Source organism: Cynoglossus semilaevis, chromosome 3, assembly GCF_000523025.1.
Source record: "Cynoglossus semilaevis isolate Cse_v1.0 chromosome 3, Cse_v1.0, whole genome shotgun sequence".
In the NCBI taxonomy this organism is placed as follows: Eukaryota; Metazoa; Chordata; class Actinopteri; order Pleuronectiformes; family Cynoglossidae; genus Cynoglossus; species Cynoglossus semilaevis.
This window is the reverse complement of record NC_024309.1, coordinates 7704055-7730879: the sequence shown is the minus strand read 5'-3', so window position 1 is coordinate 7730879 and position 26825 is coordinate 7704055. Positions and strand designations below refer to the sequence as shown.

Here is a 26825-nt window from a genome sequence, read left to right as displayed (position 1 = left end):
TGGGGCGGGGACCGCGGCAGGGTGCGCGGTTTGATGGTGACCACGGAGCCGCGGCGTCCGTCGGAGGAGCCTTTGAAGCGCGGGCCCAGGTGGATGTGGATCCTGTTGTCCTCGGTGGTGATGATGTTGCTGCTGTTGGAGCAGAACCTCTGAGACGCCGGAGGTCCAGGTGTCTTCTCTGGGCCGGTCCTGTCGTGAGGCTCAGGCGATGCGCAGGCGTCGGCCACAGGTGCGGCGCTGACGGTGATGATGGAGACTGGAGACCGGACACCGGCAGAACCAGGGCCACCGCAGCTCTCTGGACTCCTGGTCCTGGAGACGGTTGTTATGGTAACCGGAGACTTGGCTCTGCGCGGGCTTCCTGCGGCGTCACAGGTTTGGGTTTTGGACGCCGCGGGGGGGGGGGGGGGGGGGGTCGGGGGGGGGGGGGGTTAACTCGTCCCTCAGGGAGCCAATGAAAGAAACTGTTGAAGCAAAAACTGCCGAGGTCTGCCCCCCCCCTCACCCCTCCCTTCTCTCTCCACCTCTTTGCCTCGTTACCTCCTCCACTCCCGCTGTCAGGCAGTGGCAGCGTAGCAAAAAAACAAAGTGAGCCGCGGTCAGACGCGAGCGTCCACCGTCTTTACTAATGAGGGAGTGTTGCCTTGGTGCCGACGAGTTTGTGCCGAAGTGTTTGCGTGCAGCACCCACTACTAACCTGCCATTCACCATGCCTGTTCTCAAACTTCTTTCAGATCCCGGCTCCGTCAGAACTCAGGTGAGCTTCGAGTGTTTGTGTGTGTGTATATATGTGTGTGTCGGTTTGTTGATGTGTACTCTGTCTGTCTAGGTCTTCTGTTTGCCTCTCCTCCTCCTCCTCCCCTCTTCCCCCAAGCTTTGCAGCACTTTGAAAACTGTTCTCTCCTGCAGCTATTTACCAAGGAGACTCCGTACTCCGACTGCATCCCACCTGATGCCAGAAATGAGTGCTTTTCGCAGATTTACAATGAGTTTGTCTCTGCGGTTTGTGAAAGTGCGCTGATTTCGCTGCACTCCTGGAGACTTACCGCTATAGTACCGTTGGATAAACCTCAGTAAATAAAAACCCATTTGTGTGCATTAAAATGCATTTATCTTGTCGAAATATAAGAGAACCCGAAACTTTACCACACCTTTGATCCACTGACCTCCATCGACAGCGTTACAACTTTTGGAAGTCAGCTGTTTTTCCTGCAGAATCTGGTGTTCAAAATGTTCTGTTTGTTTGTTTATTCGTGTTTGAAGATGTAGCAATTTTTTTTTTTTTTGCATGTGAAAAAACAGTATGTCAACGTTTGATGATGCTTTTCCTTTCCTCTAACGTGTCACTTTTTTTCTTTTCTTGTTTGTTTGTTTCTTGTTGTTTCAGGGCAAAGATCGAGATACAGGTGAGACCTAGTTTTTTTTTTTTTTTACACGGAGTAATTTAGATCAGCGTTTCCCAAACTTTTTTTTTGGGAACTCGTATTTTAAAAGTCACAAACCTTCGCCACCCAAGTCAATAGACATTATTCGTAAAGTTCTGTGTTACATGATGCGAGACGACCCCCCGCCCCCCCAAAAAAAAATCTCTTGCCACCCAGTCTTTGGTAAACAATGTCTCAAACTGTGGTATGCATTCTCTAGAGTGCTCTCTAGTGGTACAACAGGAAAATTCATATTTTCACATTTACATTTTCAATTGAATGAATCTGAAACGTACAATTAATACAACATTTAAACAGTGAAATAGTGAAGGCCTGTGCTGCTATATTCTAATGTTGGTCATCATGTTTTCTCAGGTGGTACAGAGTATGAAAAAGTTTGAGAGCCACTGATTTAGATGATGAGACTCAGACAAATCAGACCTTTTCAAAAGAAAAAAAAAAAAAACCCAATACAAATGTCATTCACCCATTTAAAGGAATGAAGGTTGCTCGGTGTGCATACACACAGAAACACAAAAGAAAAGAAAAACAACAGTGACTTGTTGATGCCATTTTACAAAATGTCATATTTTCACATTGCATCCCACTTTCCGTCGCATATGCATTGAAACGAGACAACAGTGCAGTTCGTATCGACTTGGTTTTTTTTTTTTTTGACTAAGCTGTCTGGAATCTCGGGTAACCTTGCCGAGACTGAGAGAAAAAAAACCAAAACAACTTGTTAGCTATTAACTGGACCGGCGCACCTGAGACCGAGGACTGTGAAAGGCTCATGTTTGTCACTTTGATTTGCACTTTTTTTCACATCATCACCAAGTTCGTGGATGAGTACAGTTAACCGCAGAGCTTTCCTGCTTCTCCTACTCACTCTCTCTTTCTCTCTCTCTGTGCGTTTGGGGAGCATTTAATCTCTCATAAAGCTGCCCTCAGAACTCATTTTTCCACACCTCCATCCATTACGCTGCAGAAAATCATTTCTGACTGAAGATGCATTCAAATCAATAGGCGTTTGATTGCCCCCTGCTCTGGGCGTTTCGTAATATTTCAACGCTTCTTCCTCTTTGTCTGTTTTCAAAGGTGCATTTACACATGGCTTGCCCTTGTGCGCACGATAATGCAATCCGTGCTCGCAGGCTTAGATTCTTCACGCCCCCCCCACCCCCCGTGCCTTCAGAAGCTCTGTTCAACAACAAGCTAGCACATGTCACAAACCACTGTCTTAGCTTTTTTTTTTTTGTTTTTTTTAAGTGCTCTGTTACTTCCCCTTAAGCTCCACTTTTCTTTCAACCCCCATTTGGATTTATATATTTTTTTTCTCCTTTCATCCTAATGCCCCGCACCGCGATGTGACCATTTTAATGCGCAACTCATTTCGTTGACCTCCGTGTTTACGACGATCCCCGCGAGAGAGAAGTTCAGCTAAATTTCATTTTAAAGCTTGGTTAGAGAACAGAATGTTAAAGAGTCCAAATGTGCAGATTGAGGCCACTCCAGCAAACAGGTTCGGCTTGATTAAAAGTACTTCCTGCGAGAATGCAGTCTGCATCTCACCTTTGGAGCAGGAGTGTGCAAATTCAGCCTGGGGATATGCAGTCATGCGTTGCATTTAGTCTAGAAAACATTTCCCTTTGTGGAAGTTTATGCTGATAAATACCGCGCACGTAATACTTCACAGTGCAGGTTGCGGTCATAAAGCTGACTGAACTAGGAGTGAACTGGGCTAAAACTGAAACGTGTTCCTGCTTATCTTTTATCTGGGAGTCTGATAGCCAACCTTACCTTACAGTGCTATCTGTAGCATAGCAATTAATAATGGGTGGATATGTGTGTGCATATATGCAATCCACCCATAATGACAATAAAGTACTCAAATACTTGCTGGTGATAGGCATGCGGTTTTGCATGAGAAACGTCACGTATACTCCTTTACTTTGGGTTTCAACCAATATGCTATGCTACGACTGGTCCGTGTTGCACAGGTGACAAAAAGGCTGAGTGGGAAATTTCGTGCAGTGTGTTTACAGTATGAGCACAACCCGAATGAGGACGCCCGGCAGGAAGTTGTCTGACGGTTTAATTTCTTCTCATAAATAGAAAGCTACTTCAGTCCAAGAGGAAACGAATGGCGCTTAATTAAGCCAAAATATTTTCTAAATTACACTGTGGACACGCTAAGACAATACATCAATAAAAAAAACGATAAGGAAAATAAATACAAATATTAAAAGATATAAAAAAAAATGTTCTGCATTGTAAACGCATGCAAACTGGCCAGAAAGTGAGCAGAGCTTCAATTGCAGTTAACAACAACAACAACAAAAAAAAAAGTAGGCCTTGTCGCATTTCCATGTTAAATACATCTCTACAGAAAAGCGACTTGCACAATGTGTCGTCGTTAAACTGTGAAGCGATATTAGCATATTCGGTGCTACTGCTAGTGCATTCAGGTGAACTGTAAGTTGCCTCAGTTGCGACAACCGTCTCCTTCTCCTGTCTTTCTCCCCGGTGTTAAAATCAAACTTCGAACTGCTGACTTTGTTGAGCTACTTTAATAAACTACCCGTGAGGGCAACTGAACAGGAGGAGGAACACAAAAAAAATTAGAAAAACTAGAAGAAAAAAAATCTTGTTTCTTTCCTAGTTGTTTGGATCCAAAAAAGTGTCAAAAATTGCAATTGCTCTCATTTTCTGTCCTAAACCTCCGATTGAAAAACTTCACGAAAAGCCATTACTTCCTCATTACTTCCTTTAAAATGTCTTATTTATACATATGGTTCCATAGTTTAATTGCAAAAAAAAAAAAAAAAAAAACCCTTTGCAATCCACCTTTAAACATTGCGCCGTTATTCCCGCAGGTTTACCCAAAATGCTGGCGATCAGAAGCTACTTCGGTGTCCCCAGCCCCACGGCTGGTCCTCCACTCAGCATCCAGACGGGTGACGTCATTGAGCTGATCTGTGCTGACCTTCACAGCCCCTGGTGGCAGGTGAGAGATTGGATTTTGTGGAAACTTTATTAATCCCTTAAGAAAGTTCCCTGAGGGAAATTTGACATGTCATCCCTTCTGTTCTTCACACGTTTTACAACCTTACAATTACATCCGCTGTATTTAAAGCCCATTATGCAGAACCTATGGGACTGAGGATGTGAAGCCCGACGCCGTCGCTTTTCAGCTCCGCCAATCACGTTTGAGGAGAACTCGTAGACGTTGGCCCGTCAAGGTCACATTAGTCATTCGCCGTAGTGGATATTTTATTGCATTGATTTCACTCCCATTGATTGAACCCTGTGTCAGAAATGCCATCTGTTAAGTATTTAAATGTAGGCAGCGCACAGGAATTTTGTGCGTTGACGTGGAAAAGAGATTCCCAGACATTCCGACTGTTGTCATCAGCAAACTTAGGAATGTTTCTAAATTATATTATTATATTAAACATTACAGCCATTTAGTGGCATCAACAAAAATTACAGTCTAATTGTTGTAACCCTAGTAGACTAGTATTGTCTTTACCATACCGTGTACTAGTATTCGGCGGGCCCAAAAAACTAAGCCCAGCGGACCATATCTGGCCCACGAGCCGTACTTTTCCCAGGTCTCGTTTTGACTTTGTGGTCTGTTGAAAACCAATAAAAAATATTCAGCATTTTTAATACCAAACGATGAATTGACTCATCTCGATTAATTGATAATAGTATTCGGTTGATTAGATTGACATGACCCATCCCCCTTAATGCGGATAAAAACCCCTAAGCTAAACTCTAAGCAGCCTCAGCCCTGGAGTCAGCAAACATTCAATATCCATCTCCTTTTGTAGCCAGCGGAGCGCGATCATTTGTGTTGGGGGGGGTGCGCGTGACAAATGGAATCGATCGCGATCATTTTATTTCATTCAACAGCAGCCATCTGTTCACTTTGTTATCCTCGGCAGTTGTAATCATTATCAGGCAAGGATGCAGCACACGGAGCGCAACTTTCTATTGAGAACGAGACCCGAAGCAGCGAGAATCCCAACGTAGCGGACCGCTGAAAAGTTGTCAGAGGGGACCGCAGATACAAAAAGATTTTAGATTCTAACAGCACACAGCTTTAAAACTGACTGCTATGTCTTTAAATATTTCTTCGTAATAATGACAAAAACATTACCTTTAACTCACATGCTGCAGACGTTGGTCCCGAACCCATTTGGATCACGATTGGTCGTGCTGAAAAACAATTATTATTATTATTATTATTATTTATTTACCTACTTTTTCTCCACATAAATGTCAAACTATGGCTGGCCAAATCTGGCCCATAATATAATAATATTTGGCCCGCGAGATTATATCAAATATATACTAGAGATGGCCCAACAGTATATAGCCTTTGTATACTGGCAGGGTTTGTAGTATTAGCAGTATATGCGCTATATGTTATAGCACATATATATAAATATATATATTTTTTATTGGCCTGTGAAAAAAAACATTAAAAAAGAGATGCTTCATATAAAAAAAACAGAATTGAATTTCTTAAAATTATCATTTTAATGTTATAAAAGTATAGATTTAAAAAATCTACTCCTCTTACTATAGTGAAGAAAAAAAACACTTTTACATTTATTAGTATTTCTGACCCGTAGCAGTGCCAAGACAAATTTTAAAAATTGAATGCCATTTTTTTGACGCCCTCAAGATATTAATTACATATCATAACCATTCAAATTTCAGGAGGGTCAAAACTCTATTTATAACCAAGACGCCCGCTGTTTCATCTATGATTGAATTCATATTCTGTATAAATCAAACATTTAGTCGGTACACAGACTTAAAGCAGCAGGTCACACAGTGTGAGAGTCTCAGTCGCGGGGAGCGAGAAAACTCCACCGTGACCTCCAGAAAACCCCAATTTTTTATGGATTGACTTTTAAAAAAAAAAACAGGTGCTGGGCTTCGCCACGGAAGGAATAAGGAACTCCAACTCTCTTCCTGCCAGTATTTATTACAGCCGCGGTCTAACTAGGACTGTACCTTTGCACTGCTCTGTGTTGCCGAGTAATTGTTTTTGAATTATGCAGCCGCTCAGCCAAGTGTGCGTAACACAATTATCTCTGTGGTTTCAGGGCAAAATCCTGTCGACGAAAGAAGTTGGCTACTTCCCAAGCAATGCAGTGAAGCCTTGCCCGTGTGTAAGCAGAATTTCCTCCGTAGCCCCTTCCCTCGAGCCCTGCAAGGGGCCCACACGTATTCGCTAGTGATGTGGTAATGATCGCCTTGGCAAGGAGGAGAAAAAACAGCCTAGAGGTTTTTAAAGTTCTGACTGCCAGCGACTTGGCTGGTTTTAAAAGATAAAGTGGTTTTATTCTTCAGTTCACTTTAGAAATAAAAAAAAAACCAAAACAACAACAACAGCAAAAGCATATCTGTTGAAGAACAGGGAAATACGTACTACACCTAAGAGCGCAGGAGATAGTATGAACTGACTTTACATTCCAGGTATGGAGCAAGTCTGCCGTGTCAGTGTTGTATTTGATAACACAAAGCCCAGAGTCTGTCCAGCTGCTCTGTAAATATGGGACCACTGATAAGAAACGACTGCACGTCATAAAGATAAGACGACTTTTATTGAGGTCGTATAGTGTGAAGGCACCTGTTTACTGGTCTGCAGTACTGAGGACAAGTACACCGTGATGTTGGAGTAATGTTGATGTCAGACGAGCGATCGTGTCTTGAAAACAACAAAAACAGCGTGGCATGTGACTTGATTTTCTTTTCTTCTTTTTTCTTTTTTTCTGTGCAGGTCCCGAAACCTGTGGATTACTCCTCTCAACCTTGGTACGATCCCTTTGTCCTTTGACCATTGGCGCTTTAGTACAAAGGTTAAAAAGTAGGGATGTCCGATTTTAACTTTTTGCCGATATTAGATTAAAAAAAAGATATCAACCGGAAGCCGATTTCCTCCCAAAACTGCGGTAAACATCCCAGCGCCCCACGAGCGATTCCAGCATATTTGGCAAAACCCAAGCATTACGTAATCGCGTTTTCATTATCGGAAGGAAAAAAAACGATTCTTACAGATAGTAAATAATTTTGCAAATATTGAGGCACATATCGGTTAGCCGATATTATCGGACATCCCTGTTAGAAAGTATACAACGTTTGTAAATTAGTGATTGTGGTTCTAAGCAGTTTTGCAAATATTTTTATTTATTACACTAAAGGTTTTTAGCCATGTTCTGACAAAAAAATGCTTTTGTTCGCTGGGCTGCAGGTTTGCGGGTCCCATGGAGCGGCTCCAGGCAGAAGCGGAGCTCATCAACCGAGTCAACAGCACATATTTGGTCCGCCATCGCAGCAGGGAGTACACGGAGTACGCCATTAGCATAAAGTAAGTCAACTTCTGGCTTTTTCTCAGTGACAGAAAAGAATGTTTGAGTACTAAAAAAAAAAGTTGAATAATTTAGGATAAAGTATCCTGTCTTTTTGTGTTGTGTTTGTAAATCTACAGGGGGTGATGTATTTAAGGAATTGTCCAAAAGAGACGTTAAAAAAAAATCTAAACATAGAGGGAAATTAACAGCAGAGGGCAGCATCCCCGCAGTCAAACGTACCACCATATTCCTCCAGAGCTTCCGTGTAGCAAAGTTGAAGAAACCTTTACATTTTAAATATATCACATACCAATTGTTACCATTATAGATACCTTTATGTAGGTCCTCGCAGAGAGGAATCAATCTTTTTTTTCTTTTGCTCTAATCCTTCAGAGTACAGCTAAACCACAGTATTGACTGGATGTAAATCCCAGATATACTGAAGTACTGGACTGAGCCAGTCATAGTTCATTTGCAGGATGATGATGTGCTTTCCCTCCGAGGCCGAGTCCGCGGTTAACCACAGTGATCGGAGTGTGTTTGTGCAGGAGACCAGCTCCGGTCCGACCTCAGACCAACCACATCAATGGTGGTAACGAGGAACTCGTCAAGCGTCCTTTACCGCCGACGTAACACGACTCTGTACTTGATATAAATATTTGTCGTTATAAAGACAGAGGGCGAAAAAGGTGCTGGAAGACATTCCCTCCACAGGCAGCAGAAACGCTGCTTTAAACAGTTTTATTTTCAGCCTGGACAGAAAGTGTGTTTAAAACCTCCCTAGGAGTGAGAGAAGAAAGAAGCCTTTCTAGCTTTGGGGAAAAAAAAACATTCAAAGAGTGTTACTCACAAAGGAAATGTCCTCTCACATACGGCTCCTGCCTCTTGGCAGAGGAGCTTTGAGGATTGTGTTCAAATAGCCAAGAGACCCACGTTCTGTACAAATTGGAGGCGGCTTCCAGGGCAGCTGTGGCCACACACTGTAGTAAATGTAGGAAAGAAGGAAAAAAAAAAACGAAATTGTAGCGTCATCACTCGGATTAGGAACAAAAACACTTGTTATTAAGTAAATAAATGTTTGGCTAAATTGAAGCCAATGTTCAATTGCGAAAGGTTTTTTTTAATACAAACCAAACTGCACTTGTTGGTATCAAAGAGTACAGTAAAATATATTATAGAAAATTATTAAGTAAATAAATGTTTGGCTAAATGGAAGCATGTTCAATTGCGAAAGGTTTTTTTTTAATACAAACCATACTGCACTTGTTGGTATCAAAGAGTAGAGTAAAATATATTATAGAGAATATATTTGAGAGTACAAAGGTCCCGTGGCATTCCACTTTGCACAAATGTCAGAAAAGTGTACAGTGTGTAAGAAAATATAATGATCTCCCACCTTCAATTTTCTTCAATTTACTTTCTAAAAACCTGAGCCAGTTTTGTTGAACACAACACTGATATACTGGCAGGAATTGAAGAAAGACACAGAGTTACAGTAGAGGCCTTTTTTCTGCTGCTACCTTATGGAGGATAATTTAGTAATTCTGCCACTGTGGCATAAACAAACAACAGTAAATAAATACCAATTATCTACACAAATTAACTGCAATTTTAAATGTAAAAAAAAAATATATATATTTTTAAATAACTACTTCAAGAGCAAAATTAAGTAACTATTGGCATGTAGTCAAGGGCCAAATGTGGGGAAATTGTGGGCCAGAAATGGTCCCCGGACCAGGGGTTTTAGGCGCTTGTTGTGTGTATGTATTTATTGTGTATTGTGTGCAAACTTCCGATGGGAGGCAAATTAAGAAACCTCAACCCTTAACCTTATTAACCTGACATCTTGACAACATCTTAGTCGTAGAAAATGAGCCCACATTCAGGAATGTTGCTCTCAATTGTCAACTGAAAGTAAAGGAAAATCACCGAGACTGTATATGCAAGGTGTCTTTAAAGGTGTCCTCAGAAGTCTTTGGTGATCGTTACTGCCGAACTCGCTGAAACGTTTTAATTGGATACGTACATATAGAGCATACTATACATTATTAGTGGTTGTTGATGACGGCTTAATTACGAGTGACAGCATAATTGGATGCATTTTACCCTCATCATAAACGATAATAATTTACAGTTACAATCCGCCCTTCTAACCGTGAAAGTGGCCCACGCTGAGTTTTCTGCTCTTCTCCCTCGCCCTTTAAAGCAAACATAAGTGTGGAGGCATTCGCACACACTGACAATGCATCATTCATGTGTCCGAAAAAAAAAAAAAAACCCTGTGGGGCCTTATGCATTACACCCAACCGTTGCGCTCTCCGTGGGAGCCAGGAGCCGGTGGGGCCCTGTCACCGATCGATGGCGGTGATCAGGGAGGGGAAATTACACTCATAACTTATTCAATGCTTTCGCAGGTACAACAACGACGTGAAGCACATAAAGATCCTGGCCAAGGAGGGCTGCTTCTACATTGCGGAGAACAAGAAGTTCAGGAGCATATTAGTGAGTTTTCTTTTTTTTTTTTTTCCCCCCTTTCTCTCTACCCTGTTTGTATTTTTTGTTTTGTTTGTTTTTTTCTATTTTTCTTTTTGTTTTTTTTTTCAACTTCCACCCCTGCAGTTCATAAATAAATCATTGCGTTCACTTAATATGGTGTCAAAGCCCTAAATTTGATTTGAGCTGGGTTCACAAAAATAGCCATGATTACAGATGTGTTGACTATTTTAGTAGTTTCTTAAATTAAAATACATGTGTTAGTACGTAAAATAAGTATGTGTGTTCACGCAGGAACTAATTGAATACTACAAACACCACTCTCTGAGAGAAGGATTCCGAAGTCTGGATACCACGCTGCAGTTTCCGTACCGGGAACCAGAGAACGCTGCTCGCCTAAACCGGACAGGAGGGAACAGTGAGTTGTTGGTTTGGTTTTTGTTTGTTTGTTTTTTTTAAGGAATGAAACCAATCAGTCACATATGCAGTACATCAGGGGTGTCAAACTCATTTTCACCAGGGGCCACATCAGCAATAGAGTTCCCCTTGAAGGGCCGGTTGTACATGGAAGAATGTATAAATCAGATCACCTCAACCCCTGGTTCGCGGACCAGTACGAGTCCATAGGTCATTTGGTACCGGGACACAGTGATAAAAAATTTACCTAAGTTTTACTAATTTATTTCATTCAATAATAATATTATGATATAATACGTCATTCAGATTTGGATACAAACAGAATAGAGTCTAAAGGATGTTTTATTTTGAAAATGTAATGATCCTTCAATGCTCAGCACCTTGCTACTGGTCTTTAGTAACGGGTGGTACTGACCGACGAGTCCTTGGAACCAAAAAGGTTCGGGACCACTGGTATAGCTGTAACTACTCCATACCAGACTAATACATGTTTCTGCAATTGATTATTATTTATCCAAGCTACAAATATTGTTCATTGCTGTGTGATAAAAAAAACTTTTTTAATTTTAAAGGTTATACTCTGCTGCATGGACTTTACTAAATGCTTTTTAAGCTCCCGCGGGCCACACAGAACGGCTTGGTGGGCCGCATTTGGCCCCCGGGCCTTGAGTTTGACACATATGCAGTACATGGTAATTAGGACAGGAGGGAACAGTGAGTTGTTGGTTTGGTTTTTGTTTGTTTGTTTTTTTTAAGGAATGAAACCAATCAGTCACATATGCAGTACATCAGGGGTGTCAAACTCATTTTCACCAGGGGCCACATCAGCAATAGAGTTCCCCTTGAAGGGCCGGTTGTACATGGAAGAATGTATAAATCAGATCACCTCAACCCCTGGTTCGCGGACCAGTACGAGTCCATAGGTCATTTGGTACCGGGACACAGTGATAAAAAATTTACCTAAGTTTTACTAATTTATTTCATTCAATAATAATATTATGATATAATACGTCATTCAGATTTGGATACAAACAGAATAGAGTCTAAAGGATGTTTTATTTTGAAAACGTAATGACCCTTCAATGCTCAGCACCTTGCTACTGGTCTTTAGTAACGGGTGGTACTGACCGACGAGTCCTTGGAACCAAAAAGGTTCGGGACCACTGGTATAGCTGTAACTACTCCATACCAGACTAATACATGTTTCTGCAATTGATTATTATTTATCCAAGCTACAAATATTGTTCATTGCTGTGTGATAAAAAAAACTTTTTTAATTTTAAAGGTTATACTCTGCTGCATGGACTTTACTAAATGCTTTTTAAGCTCCCGCGGGCCACACAGAACGGCTTGGTGGGCCGCATTTGGCCCCCGGGCCTTGAGTTTGACACATATGCAGTACATGGTAATCAGGGATGGCTTGATCCAGTACTCAGGATTGATATTGGTACGATATTGGTCAAAATTTTAGGATGGAACATCGAAAAAAAAAAAAAAACAACAACTACAGCGAGCCCGCTCTAATACCTAGCCCATTTGCGCAACTTAAGAAAGTATCGGAATGATATGGGTATTGGCAGATACATCGAGTTGCAGCATCGATATTGGACGTGAAGAAGTTGTATCAAGCCATCCCTTATGATAATAATGTTGGAGTCACTCTATGAGATCTGTTAGCAACATAGGTCAAATTAAGAAATCGTTTCTTGTTAGTTATCTGTAATTTTCTATTAACATTCAAACCCTCAGAAACTCTATTACTTTATGGTCAACGAAAAAATATCACATCAACTCGATTAATATCAGCTGAAAACCTGAAAAAATCAAACCTTTGATTCGATTTTTTTCGAGTAAATCTTTCTCGTATTCATTGTTTTGACACCTGACATGACAAGTAGATCACGTATTTATTTCCCCCCCCATTGTTTTGACACCTGACATGACAAGTGGATCACGTATTTATTTCCTCCCCCCTAATCAGTGTTAGTTGATCGTTCATTATCATCCACACCTCTTACCTGTTCTATTGCCAGTTCGGCTCAAAATGCAGGCGCCATCTGCGCGCTTTTCCTCAACTCCGCTGTAAACCACTGGGGACCATTTTTGTTTTTTTTTCCTCCTCTTGAGTGCTGTGTTTAAATGGCTTGATATTAATTGTTTTCAACTTACCGTCAAACACTGGTTGGAAAACCCCGCCAAGTGTGTTATTGGATGTGATAACTCTGTTGAGGGGTGTTTGCTGTCTGGCAAGCGACTCCCGTACGGCCATAAGGCCCCTCACACAAACACATTCACGTAGTAATTAATTTGTGATTATTTAGAATATGAATAATATCCACTTTTTTTTTCTTTTTTTTCACCATTTCTATAACACACAGTCGATACACATGTTATTTGAACACCCTGCAGGAAAGTTTTTTTTAAGCACTCAGAGCTTTAAATACCATATCAGCTCTCAGATGCCTGATTGATTACAGTCACGATTAATCGTGATTATTCCACAGCAATCTTGCCATTAATCGGCATAAAACTTTTTTAAAAATTTGACAGCCTTACAAAATTGTACTGTTTTATTCATTAACGCTGTAGTGCTAGCCTTACCAAATGTATACCGTTCAATAAAATGTGTATTTAGCATTGCCTAACTTAACCCCTAAATTTAGAGAAATTGAAATATAATCACCTCGTGGAACCTTGGAAAATGTCCCTTATAACACATTTTTAGTCACGTTTGTTTCAGTATTTTTATTGTTTGTTAAAGGCATCAATTTGTTTAGTTTAAAAAAAAACTATAAGCAATTAAAAGGAATTAAATATGTTTGCATTTTTGAAATGCATCATAATTACCGTATTTTCCGGAATATAAGTCGCCCTTGGCTTGTTTGTGACTACCCCCTGATTCGACTATATTAAAATATATAATTTCACATTTGTTATTTTCACACTGACAGCCACCAGAGGGCGCTCTAAGCTTGTGTACCAGTATCGGCCACTCCTGTACCACTGAGAATTTACGTTTGTTGTTTTCACACTGGCAGCCGCTAGAGGGCGCTCTAGCTGGCTGGTGCGACTCAAAAAGCATATTCGCAGTGCGCTAATTGACTCTATGCTACGAATTTCCCTTTTCTTCAGTCACCAGATAGCCGTGGAAAAATTTCACATTTTGCTTTCCAGCTGCATTGTACGGAGGCACGGCCGTGCAAAGTTTCCCAAAACTTTCCTGTTTTTTTTTTTTTTTTAACCTGTGAGAGATTGAGCTCCCACACTTGAACACAAGCAGCTGTTGTTACCAACACTTTGTGACGAGCAGAACTTCAGTTTGTCTTTGTAGCTTCCAAACACTGACGCATACTTACACATGCAGCTGTTGTTCCCTCTTATCTCTGTGAATTTGTCAGCGATTACCTCAGCGAACCTGGCTCCTCTCGACAATCAGGTGTCAGACGCGTTTATCGCCGCTAAATAAGAGAACAGGAACACTGCGTCCAGTCCCTTTTAATTGAACAGGTGTGAGGCGCGAGCTTAATGAAGAAGCGGCGCACAACAGTACTGTCAAACTTCTGGAACTAAGCTATAGTTTATTTAAGGGGTAGCTAATGGAGACAGCTGTAAGTTTAAAAAAAAAAAAAAAAAAAAAATTCATTGTTTGATGCCTGCAGACGTGAGGCTCACAGTGTTCTTCGCCTAAAAAATCTGTTTTGTTTTTTAAATGATGGCAGAGGAATTAGGAGTCAAACCACAGCTTTCTATTCGATTATTACTGGAAAGTGAGACTGTTCAAAAATCAGAGGCACGACGTGTTGTCATTTGAACCCGGTATGCCACTGTGAGAGCCGACAGGAAGAAAAAAGAAAAAAAAAGAAAAAAAAAAGTCCAGACTTGCTGATGATCGTGTTCCAGGCAGGAGAAGAACGAACAGATTGTACAGAGATGTGTTGTTGTTTCAGAGGAGGCATGTTGTTCAAAATTTTGCTTCCCCACACAAGTTGAGACAGTGCCAGTCCAAATCTGTTTTGTTTTTTTTCCTTCTTCTTCTTTTGTGTGCGTGTGAGTGTGCGCTCAGTCCTGTGGGCAGCCTCCTCCCAGTGTGCAGACTTCATTTTCCCCCTTTTTCTTTTTTTAAAAAAAAAAACTGCTTTTTTTTTTCTTGATTTTCATTCTCCTCCGGCTCTGCAGGAAGGCTGCTAATTAATGTGCGGCCTTTGTTTTGGGTTTTGGAAAGTGACACCAAATGTTTAAATTTAGGTTAATCGAAACACCAAATACAATAGTTTTTTTATTTTTTATTATTTATTTTATTTTATTTTTTATTTTTTATTTTATTATATTTATTTTATTATTTTTATTTTTTATTTTATTATTTTTATTTTTTATTTTATTATTTTATTATTTTTATTTTTTATTTTATTATTTTTATTTTATTTTTAAAAATATAAATATTTTTATTTAATACAAAAAAATTTTTTAATTTTATTTCTTAGTTGGATGTAAAATAATGCTGTAACCCTGATCCACCAATTACATTTATGTAGCTGCTCTTACGGTGGCTGTTCTTAGTGTTCCCTCTTTATGTTTCCCATACAAGGCCACCATTAGCCCTCGGCCCACTGATTGGTATTCGTTTTAAAATTCACCCCGGCTCTGCTTGTCTTACTGCATATCAATTACCCAGCTCTGGTAACGTGCCAAGTGGATTGTTTCGAGCTGCACATTTTTCAAAAAGTTCAGGCATTTATCTGCCTCTGTGGGAATTCAATTTTTTATTTCTCTCTCCCAGCTAAAATGTGTGAATGAAATGAATGGCTGCTGCACGGGGGCGAGCAGAGGTGCTTTTCAATGGGATTTAAACTTCAAACTTCATTTCCTGAAGAGCTGGAATACCTTTAAAAATTCAGTGACTCAACTTAAATTTGCACTTGAACCTTTGTGTTTTAACCAATTAGATCGCCAGATAGTTCTAAGTTTCGGACTTCTTGGCCTTTCAGCGTCCCATGTAGTATTTTGCATGCAGCTGTTGAGGCTGTACTACGTCCTAGAATTAGCTATATGTAGTGGAATTCTGCCTAAAGGTTTCTATTTCATTAACATTCGGCAGCAGTTTTGTCCTTTAGGCTTAAGAATTTCTCTCCCTGATTCTCTCCCTGATTAATAATTCAAGTCTATGAATGTGTTTTAATGTTGTCAGATTTCAGTGATTTTCAATATCATTGATGCCTTGTTAGTATTAGCATAAGTCGTATTAACTGTGTTAAGTGTTAACTCATTTACTGCTAATAATTTGTTTTCGTCTCTGTGACAGTTACAGGCAGATTTAATACTAGGTAATTCCACTAGGTGGCTATAAAAGACTGTATTTTGTAGTGTTTGTATGTCTTTCTTTCATTCCTGAGAGTAAATCAGCATTGTGTTCAACTAAACAGGCCCAGGTTTTCACACTAAGACGGTGAATTGTGAGTAAATTGAAACTAACAAAGATCACTTTATTTTATTACATCTGGTTTTTCTGACATTTTTGCGTGATAGTGTCCAAAGGTTCCTTTTTACGAGGGCTTTTTATCTTGAAAAGAGGTATCATGGGATTCCTTGTAAACTCAAGGCGCTGATTTGTGTGGAAACCTGCTGGTTGTCTGTACTGGTAGATGATTTAAAGCTTGCTTCCATTGAGCGCGTAGCCTCCGCTGGAACGTTTTGTACACAAATAACTTTATACCAAAAAATAGCAAAAGCTTTCAACGCGTTCAAAATACCTCAATAATCAAGGCATGCCCCAAAATATACTGCCAAGTGAATAATCTGTGCTAAAAACTCCAAAAAACAATCGTATCTGAACATGTCAAAATATCACCAAAAACAAGTAACCATCACATCTATCAAGTCTTTACATTGCCTAAATGACCACAGACTCGGCCAGTCACAGGTTTTTTCTGGGCCGTATGTGGCCCGTGACCCGCTAATTGAGTACACTGTTGTGGGACATTGCAAACATCCTAAAAAAAGATTTGTGCTTCTTTTCTTTTTTTTTTTAATGCTTCTTCTTATTTATCTTCCAAAATGAACTGTGATATTGTTCTTCTACGTTTTTGTTTCTTTTTTTCAAAACATATTTTGACTTTTGAAATATTTTTGTTCTCCTTTTGATTCTCTCCCTCTAACCATTGCCTCCCCGTCCCTGCACCTCCCTGCTTCCCCCTCTGACCGTGCCCTGCCATAGCTCCATTGCTCTACGGCCTGTCTTTTGTAACTCCTGCCGTCTACAGCTTTGTACCTCCTTCCTCTGCTCCCTTTTGGTCAGGTACAGGTATCACTTCTCTCTCTCTCTTGCTTGCTCTTCCTCACTGGGGTTTTTCTTTTCCCCTCTTACTTTTATGTTTGAAGTCTGTTTAGCATGCTGGCTCAGTGCCTTCACGTCGTTGCCTGAATCTCACCATCCAGCTCCCATCTCACCGTCTTCCGCGGTCTTTCCGCAGCGCCCACCTGTCACCGTGTGTGATGAGCAGTGACTGTTTATTTTAAAATTGCATGAATGTGTACCATTTTTGCATGCAAGCGCGCCAGTCGGTGTGTGTGATTTTACGGAGTCATCAGTGTGTCAAATGTGTGAGTTCGCTTGCCTGACCATCAAAGTAAGAGACGGACGCGTCCGATCACGCAACGGTTATCGATAGCGGATATCCGTGCGGTCGGACAGCAAAGGTCCTGACGTTCCATTATATACGAGCTCAGACCAGTGTGACCCAACGGTCGGTGTCAGCGGATGAAAAAGATGGCAAGGCCAAGGGGAGCAGTGCTAACTCACAAACCCACGCCACAGCTGTCTCCCATAGTCAGACGAACGCCCACCTGCACACATAGAGAGAGAGACAGACAGAGAGACAAAGAGAGACAGAGAGGGGGAGAGGGAGGGCTTTTATAGCAAACAGACAATATTCTTCTTCTCGTCTGAGACTTTTGTCAATGTTAGGAAACTGCAGAACAACACTGAAGGGGAAAAAGAAAAAAAAGTCACGACACCTTTACGTAACGTTACATTAATTGTCATTGTATGGCTTTGTTGTATTCATTGTTGTATTGTTCTTGACTTTGTCCTTTGATGTCGTGCTGTGTTTCACCGGTTTTTCCCAACTTATAAAAACATATAAAATAACCCGCTCTCTCTTCTTCTCCTCCAGTGCTCACTCCCAAAGTGATCGGCGTGGCCATCGCTCGGTACGACTTCAGCTCGCGGGACACCCGGGAGCTCTCGCTCCAGGAGGGTGACGTGGTGAAGATCTACACAAAGTCGGGGGCCAACGGCTGGTGGAGGGGCGAGGTTAACGGCAGGGTGAGTGATAGCTGATCTTTCCAGAAAATTAATGAAATATGGACAACCCTAATGCCCTTGAATTTGTCTGTCAGGAGTCTGTAATATTTGGAGAAGGGTTTTTTTAAAAGTTTTTCGAACCACTTCCATTCCTAGAGCGCCCCCTTTTGTTGATTCAGATTCAGGGAAATTTTAATTTAACCTGCGGACCCCTTGTGCAATAATTCCGCCCCCCAACAGGGTCCAGCGCCGCACTTTGGGAACCATCCGTATTCCAGTAGTGATTTCAGAAACATCTTAAGTTGATACAGATTTAACTACAAACACTAGAAGAAACAACATCGGGATAAATCTGCGATCATAGATCCTGATCGACCTGTAAATCGCAACGGTATTGCCGATAGATCACGAGCAAATAAAATTAAAATAAACAAAATCTATGAATATAATTCTATAGTGTGTAGTAGTGACCATATACAGTACTGTAAAAAAAATGTATCATAATATGCCATTGAGCTACATGTATTTAATCACTACCCCCAATATATCGAGTATGTTTAGATTATATTAGTAAATATATTTTCATGTTTTCAAAGTTCTGGTTATTTCCGGTTAGGCTGCACAAACCGATACGTGTCAGTGCCGAGGGCCCTCGGCGATGCATCCTCATTGTGAGTGTGTTTTGCGAACAGCTGTGATGAATGAAGAGGCTCTCCTCTGATGCATTCGCTGATGCGGCTCTAGAGAAAACTAAAGACTGTGTGTCGAGACGGCGCAGTGCTGTTTGTGTCTCCCGAGTCCCGTCAGCCGGGAAAAACAAGCGGCTGGATAAACAGTGGGGTTTAGTCCGTCTCAGTCAACGCAGTTAAATTAAATTCCAGGATAGCCGAAAGAAAAAGAAGAAGAAGATTTTCATCAAAATGGGGTTTTTTGTGCATAAATGCGCAATTCATTTTCATCAAAATCGGGTTTTTGTGCGTTTGTGCTGTGGAAGGCAGGGCTTTACTGTAGAACGGATATTTCCTTGGAATATAAATTTGTCTGGTTATTCTTAGAGTTAGGAAATGAATAAGGTAGGAAAACTCACCGACGACTTCATTATATGTTCTAAAGATATCAACGTCTGGGCCTCGACTTACTTTGGAATTTTCGATTCTCGCCGTAAGTTAGAACTCACTTACGTTTACGCTGTGGTAACATCATAATCGAGGACATAAAAAACATCAAAAAGTCTGACTTTAGCCTGGGAGCCACAATGAAGGGCAAAGAGTTCCCAAAAACAACAAAAATGTAAACAAAGGTGTCATCCACGTATAGCGACATCCTCGTCCACTCGCCAACTTACTGTTCCTGTGCGAGATGTATTTTAATGCGCTAACTTTTTAAGTAAATGTATTTCGAGATGACGACGTCATCGTGGAACGCCGAAGGTCGAGGACACCAAAACGCAGAACGCTTCTGATGTATTTTATTCCATTACGGGCGGTTGAACAGTTGACTGTGTCAGGTGAACCTGTCATAGACACGCGGGTGTAGTTGGAGGAACGACAGTCTCAGCCCCGAGATGACAGTCTGACCTACATACAGTCGGCGGCAGCACTCGCAAATGGAAAAAAAAAAAATATCAGAAATTCCGCGACATTAAAATTTGCGAGACAACCAAAAATGTCGAGGAGACGATTTTTTTACACGTGCGTTGAAGAGTCCATGAACTTCAACTTCCAAAAAAGACGTTCATGCATGTAGCGAAGGATGGAGAGTGTATATGAGGTCAGAGCGTTAGGTGAAATGAATTTACCCCACAGCTTTACATGTATTAAGTAGAACAGGCATGGGCAAACTATGGCCCGGGGGGCCGGATGCGGCCCGTTTGGCTTTTTAATCCGGCCCACCAAACTTGTCCAAATTATGTTTTGGATTTATATAATTATATTTCTATTGTTGTTATACTTCTGCCTTTTCCCCGCAATGCCTGCATTTCTCCAATAGATGGCGTAGGAACGGCATTTTGTTTTTAGCGTTTTAGCCCTTTATGACTTTTTCTTGTCATTTGTTTTATTTCATACGATCCCTCCATCCATCTGTTCCTGACCCGGCGCCCCTCTGTGAAATTTTAGCACCCCTTGTGGCCAGCGAGTCAAAACGTTTGCCTACGCCTGAGCTGGGAAAAAAAAAAAATCGAATTTATTTGAAAACATTTATGCGTCACCAAATCTGACGTCTTATCTTTTTTCTCCCTTCCAGGTGGGCTGGTTCCCATCTACATACGTAGAAGAGGGTGAGGAGTGAGAAGTGCATCATGGGAGTTGCAGCGAGACAGATGTAGAAGAAGAAGAAGAAGAAGAAGAAAAATGAAGAATGGCAGCAGAGCGAGGGCGCTGAGCACATAACAGGGAGCGTTTGCACCATCGCCCGCTCCGGTGCTGAAGCTTCTCTCGCCAGCTTTGCTGCTGCCTTCCAGCGTCCCAGAGGCCTTTGTGAGAGAGAAGAGGGAAGGAAAGAAAAAAAAAAAAAAAAGGCAGATGCAAAGACGCCTGATCACTCCTGGAAACGACTCCGTGAGCCTAAGTGACTCTGCTGACCAGCAGCTTGCCTGTCAGCGGGAAAGGAGCCCAAAAACTGGCCGGAAACCCACACCTTCTGACTCGGTCATCCATTATTCCGCCTTTACTCTTTCTCGGATCCAGCCAACAAAACCTCCGTCCCCCCCCCCCCCCCCCCCCCCCGCCGACTCTCACCTGTTTCTGCCAGCCAAGTCGGCTGCATCGCCAATCTGTCTAAAGAAGATAATTAAAATCCCCCCCCTCCTCCCCCTCCGTTCATCCTCTCATCCATTCAACCCTTCATCCACTGCGCGGCAGCGGAGTTCGATGACTTGCGCTGTACGCTTCCTTTCCTCAGTTCTGACCTTGCCTGTGTGTTTGTTCCACCAATGCAGGTGGTTATTGATGACTTGATGACCCAGTTCCGCACACCCCAAACCACCCACCTCTCCTACGCCCTGACATCACATGACACACACACACACACACACACTGGTACAGGAGATGGAAGAGAAGGATGGCGTCACGTAGTATCGCTGCACGGTGCCAGCAATTGATCGCCGCTGTTCCTGTTTTCCTCCTTCCACCTCCACCGTTCTTTATCTGCAGCGCTCTCGTGTTTTCAGTTGCCCTGGCCGTTAGCGGTCCTCCGCGCTTATCAGTGGCGGCGCCGTCGACAGGAGCCCAATGGCCGAGGGTTTATCTCAGCGCGGGCGTCAGCGTCGCAGAACGAGCCACCCGTCCTGTCGACGGGACAGAAAGGGGAGATGTGATGTCATCAGGTAGCATCGGTGAATTTTTCTATATTCTATTTTGCTATATCTTAATAGCTAGAGCAGGGGCTGTCGAACATACGGCCCGCGGGCCCAAACCGGCCCGCTTGGAGGTTTGATCCGGGCCGCTTGATGAATTTTGAAAATACACCTTACGTTTTTTTAAAATTATTTTTCATTAAATATGGATATTTATTTCATATGCTAGTACTTCTTTGCATGGAGACAGAGGGGGAAAAACATGGACTTATTGGTATTTATAGGTAATTATGTTATGACTGTACTGGTCCGGCCCACTTGACATCTGATTAGGTTGTACGTGGCCCCTGAATCAAAAGGACTTTGAAGCTCAAGCTTCGAGTTTCCTTGGGTTTTTAATACGAACCAACTCCTGATCATGCCTCCTAATATCCTAATTTGTTATATATGTAACTATATTCGATAGATTTTTTGATAAAAAAATAAATTTAAAAAATACCAACATTCTACCTGCGTGTTTATCCTCCCATCACATCTCCAATCGTGGCTCAAAAACAAACATAATTTGTCTGTTAAATGTCCTCCTGTGGCACAGCAACGTCTTCTTCCTCTTTTCTTCCTTCCATGGCCAGTTTCTTGAAGTGACCACTAGATGGAAGCATCGTAAACATAGGGCGGCCTCGCTGGGCAGTCACCTTCAACCTACTTAAGTTTGGCCATGACATCACCAGATTAGGACTGGCACAGTTAAAAGCCGATGACTCCAGAGTTATCTGGAACCAAAAAAAAAAAAATTATTAAATTTAAATGTGAATGTCAGCGATGATTATTTGGAGTCACAAACGTATTAAACAGAACGAATGTCAATCTGTGATTAAGGGAAAAGGTTCCCTCTTCATCTGGCGGAAGTGGAAGAGAAAGAGTTCGGTCCCCCCCCCCCCCCCCCGCCCTCCCCCCTCCGTGTAGACTTTGGTAATCCACTCCCTCTTCTGTCCAGATGGACCCTGACAGCACGGCCATTTACAACTGCGGGCCTTCATCCCCGCAGAGCGGGCTTCCAGATTTTTCTGTGTGCTGTAGGGACGGGAGGAAGGCTCAAGGGTATCTGCGATCTAATCATTACACCATCTCCTCACCTCGACGACCCGGCAGCATCCATCTCGCTGTCAGCTCCCCTCTCTCTCTCGACCTCTCTCGCTGTGTCACTTCCCCTCTCTCTCTCTCTGTCTGTCTGCCTCTTTCTTTACCGCTCTCTTCCCGCCTGCATCTATCTTTCATCCAATCTTAGTTTCTCTCAGTATTCCGTGCGTTATACCGAGGCGGGAGTATCGCGGAGGGGCGGGGGAGGAGAATGGATAATTCAGTATTATCCGGCGGAGGTGGGATGAAGGTGGGCTCGTTCTCGGCAAACAACCGCGGGAAAATGAGGACTAGCTTAATTGTAAACCGCAAATTAATAGACTGAGAGAAATGATACCAATTAGGGGGTAGCGCTGTTATCTCCCCGTGTACCGTGTGAGCACAGATTATTCCTGTATGCATAGACACTGACTCGTGTGTTTGCAGGATTCAGGGCTGAGGCTGAGTCTTAGCCCAGCAGGGGCATTAGGATGCAATCTTCCTCAACCAGCCAACACGTGAGAACACTTCTGTAGCAACCTGCACCCGAGTCACACACACAGTACACATGATATTTCTCTATCTCCATTGTGGAATTTTCCATCCAAGTCCGAAACGCCGCGCTCTGGTCGTTCGGTCGGCCTCGACGCTTTTCACCTTTTCCCCCCGTTCCACGCGACGTTCTCCCAGCGACGAAACCAAAGATTAATGTCAAACTCCCGTTCAGCGTTACGACTCATTACCGTCGGTACTCCACCACCCGTGGCCTGACTCTTAAAGCCCCGCGATCCTTAACGCGTAGCATTACCCCTGTACTGTTGCTGTATTATACTGTAAAGTCTGTACATAGCATATAATAAAGATACATATTGCTTCTTCCTTTTTGTCACGCCTCATTTAACGCCGTACGCCCATATATGGCCGCTACAGTATGGAGTGTGAATTAATCACGAGTGCCATCTGCCGCTCACTTTAACAGTCCAGAGTGTGTGTGTGTGTGTGTGTATATGTGTTTGCGCGCGCGTGTGCTCGCTCGCCTCGCGTGTTCACGTGACGGGAAGTTTCCTGCGTAGTTCGGAGGCAACGCTTATTTGCAGAGGAAACAGTTTCTTCTTTGCCCAAACATAAGCAGAATCTGTGCTCATTATTTCACCTGCCTGCGTACGTGCGACTACTACATTTATAATAGGCGTCTTAAAATAGCCGTGAAATACTGCACCAGTGGTTTTAGAGCGGGTCTGCGCTGGTCAAACATTTCCCGCTTCCTCGGGATATTAATGTACTTGAGCACGCCTGGTGTTTTAAAACACACTCAACACAGTCATGGATATTCAGATATATATATATGTAGTATAAAAAACATCAGTACTTATGTCAATCACCGACGCTAACGCAGTGGTAACGTCATAATTTAGGGCATAAAAACATCAGAGGAGTCGGACTTGTGCCTAGGAGCCATAACGAAGGGCAAAAAGTTCGGAAATGTAGTACAATCTAATGGGTGGCATACAACCGGCAGATGCAAATAAAGATGTCTTGGGCGGATAGCGCCACGTGACAACGTAATCTTCCGCTCTGCTCGCTAACTAGTTGCGCGAAATTCGTTTAAATGCTATCGATTTGCTAAGGATTTTCTGTATGGCGGAAATTTACGGGATATGGGACGTAACCTTTGAAATGCAGTTCATTTTACTTTCAGTTAAGTGAACTTTCAAGCGACCCTATTGGGAGTTCCGGTGACCCTACGAGGGGCCGCGACCCCTAGTTTGAAAACCACCGACGTAGCGTTGAGAATTCCTGAAGTCATTGGATCGAACATACTGAACTTGGTCGGCCCAAGTTGTACTTGATTCTTTGATAGGACCAATAAAAAAATGGAAACGCGTCACGTGCTACGTGTCACACCGACCACCAGTGACCGCAAATCAGAGGAGATGGCATGAAATCTGCCCCGAGTCTCACCTCGGTCTCTGCTCTGTTCCTTCAGCAGGCTCACAGGTGACTCCTAAAATTAGGAGCGGGTCCTTAAAGTATAGTCGTGCTCATTAGACCGCCGTCACGGCGTTGCCGCCTTTGCTTTGTTGCCGTTCCCTCCGCAGGACCTAAATAACCTGCAGATGGCGAGGTGCCGTTTCTCACCGGCTTGTTGGTTAGTAGGTGTGAATGAACGCGGGGGGGGGGGGGGTTGTTGTTGCTTTAATCCTGCTGTTGCTGCTCTTAGTCTTAGATCTTAACTTGGGTTTCCAAATATAGCTAGCTAAGATATATGCGCACGAAATGTGAATGGAAGCATTTCCGCGGCTGTGTGAACACCACCAGTCAATGGTTCCGCACCTGTGTTAAAGATGCAGACCATATGTTGGTATTTACCGCAGCTCCTTTTTTTTTTTATAAATCATTATGAATGCATGTGTGTGCTTCTTCCGTGTGTCTATTTGTGGGTAGCGGTCTTATCGAGGGCCATCTGGCGCCCAGTAACCTGCCCTCGTTAAAGCCAAACCGACAAACCGGACACCAAAAGAGATCAGCAGAGCCGGACTGTAACAGCCAGCGATGCTGGCACGGCGCAGCGCCGGGACCGAACAGGCAGGCTTTGCATCAGCCAGGCCTGACTGGATCACACCAGTCAGCTTCCAGCTGAGGCTGGACCACCAGTGTGACAGATGGCCGGTAAGTTGGCTGACGTCAGACTTCTTAATTGTTAGGCCCAACTTTTTTTTCTGACTTGGCTGCAGTTAAAGAAAAAAAAGAGAAGAGACGAAGCAGAAATATCTTTCTGGTTGTATTTGGTCAACGTGGCACAGATGAAGACCTTGACGATCATGCTATCACACCCAGGGACGTGATTGTCCATGACAACAGTGCTGACTAGACGGAGCTATTAATGAGCCTGGCCCGAGGCTTTAATTTATAATATCAAACCATTAGAGGAACGTACTGCACCGCTGCTGAGAAAAACGCTCACATCAATCAAAAATCCTTAATAACAAAGCCTTTAATAAAACATTTGAAAAAATCAAAACTCATTAGGTGAACCGGGCGCTGATAAGGTGCATTAATAAGGCATTGGTTTAGGACATAGTCTTGCATTTTAAGGCATTTTGGGGACTTTTTATTTTTATGGATTTTTTCAGTATGGTAAGGCTATAGTAAGGCATGTTTTGGGTGATTTTTTAAATAAAATATAATCATATAAAATACTTTTTGGACTTTTAAACACAAAACACAAATGTTTGAAAAACCGAAAAGTAAGAATTAAACTTTATATCATTTTCTGTTATTGCACGTAATTTCATTTGTTCAATTGTACAGCCTGGTTTTCGTTCGAGTTAAATGTTATTTCTTCTGAGTTGACTGAACTGATACCACTACATTGTTGCTTTTTTGGTAATGTCGTCAATTATCTATTTTATTTCTTTCCGCGCACATCTAAAATTTCTTTCAGCATTAACGATAATCTACAATACGGGACCTTTAAATTTACGTCATTTCCTCTCGATAGTTTGCGCATGCGTAGCATTTAAATTAACCCGGAAACAGTTGATCTCCTTTATCAAACAAACATTTCGTCGTCGTCGAGTGTGCGTGAAGTCACAGCGCGTTTATGTGGTTTTTAGTCATTTTACCGACACGAGTGCGTTGGGTAAACTTTTTTGTCGGTAAGTAAACATGCCAGCTTGAGTTTAGTGCTGCGGTGCAGCGTTCTCAGCAGTGTAAACAGAAAAAGTAAAACTATGTATGTTAAAAGTGTAGCGTTGTGGTAACAGTTATGGTCCAGATAGAGGAGCTCCAATTGTTGATTTTCTGTGAAATATACTGTTAGTTCTTTATAAACAAATTAACGGGCTCTTTTTTTATATAGAAATAGATTGTTGTAATATTCTGTGTAAAGAATTTTAAGCTCCACGTTGTCTTTGTCTATGAATAGTTGTTTACAGTTGAACCTTTGATGCTGCTTATGTATATACAGTCTGCAGTGTGGGACTGTTGACAACAACACAGCAGTGTCTACCATTGTCAGCTCCTGTTTTTAACTGCATTAAAATTGAGTTCTTGTGTTCCGGCAGTGGGTGAGCCAATCAACACTGAAGCATGGCAGTGGTACTACAGTGTGGGCGGAGACAAGAGTTGTCCTGTGGTGGATACGTGGCGGCAAACAGGTAAATGAGACCGACACAGCTTTTGATTGTGTTATTCCAGCTTGTTCTTGTCATTCCATCCATTGTGCCTCCTATGCTTATCAGTCATTAACAGATGCAATGGAGGAGAAGACTTGAAGGCACAGCAGCTTGGACTCTGCCAGGTAGAGCGAAGGAGCAACTTTATTTGAAGCCGATCACTGGTTTGCTGGACTTGTAAGTGTTTTACTGGAATGTGTAATATTTTTTAACTTAGGTTTTTTTTTT

At 42.2% G+C, this 26825-nt stretch overlaps 2 protein-coding genes across 3 annotated transcripts in view; both read left to right on the top strand.

The window, feature by feature from the left end:
- vav3 (vav guanine nucleotide exchange factor 3) overlaps positions 1-23296 on the top strand; it is a 46663-nt gene extending 23367 nt beyond the window's left edge. Inside the window, exons 12-21 of the mRNA XM_008307726.2 lie at positions 735-757; positions 1388-1406; positions 4301-4431; positions 6548-6613; positions 7225-7259; positions 7696-7812; positions 10210-10297; positions 10583-10706; positions 17875-18026; positions 20250-23296. Of these exons, the coding sequence (XP_008305948.1) occupies positions 735-757; positions 1388-1406; positions 4301-4431; positions 6548-6613; positions 7225-7259; positions 7696-7812; positions 10210-10297; positions 10583-10706; positions 17875-18026; positions 20250-20294 (800 nt within the window). The 3' untranslated portion in view covers positions 20295-23296. The remainder of the gene's footprint in view (positions 1-734; positions 758-1387; positions 1407-4300; positions 4432-6547; positions 6614-7224; positions 7260-7695; positions 7813-10209; positions 10298-10582; positions 10707-17874; positions 18027-20249) is intronic.
- mkxa (mohawk homeobox a) overlaps positions 1-26825 on the top strand; it is a 1121182-nt gene that overhangs the window by 294173 nt on the left and 800184 nt on the right. The gene's annotated exons all lie outside the window — the stretch shown is intronic.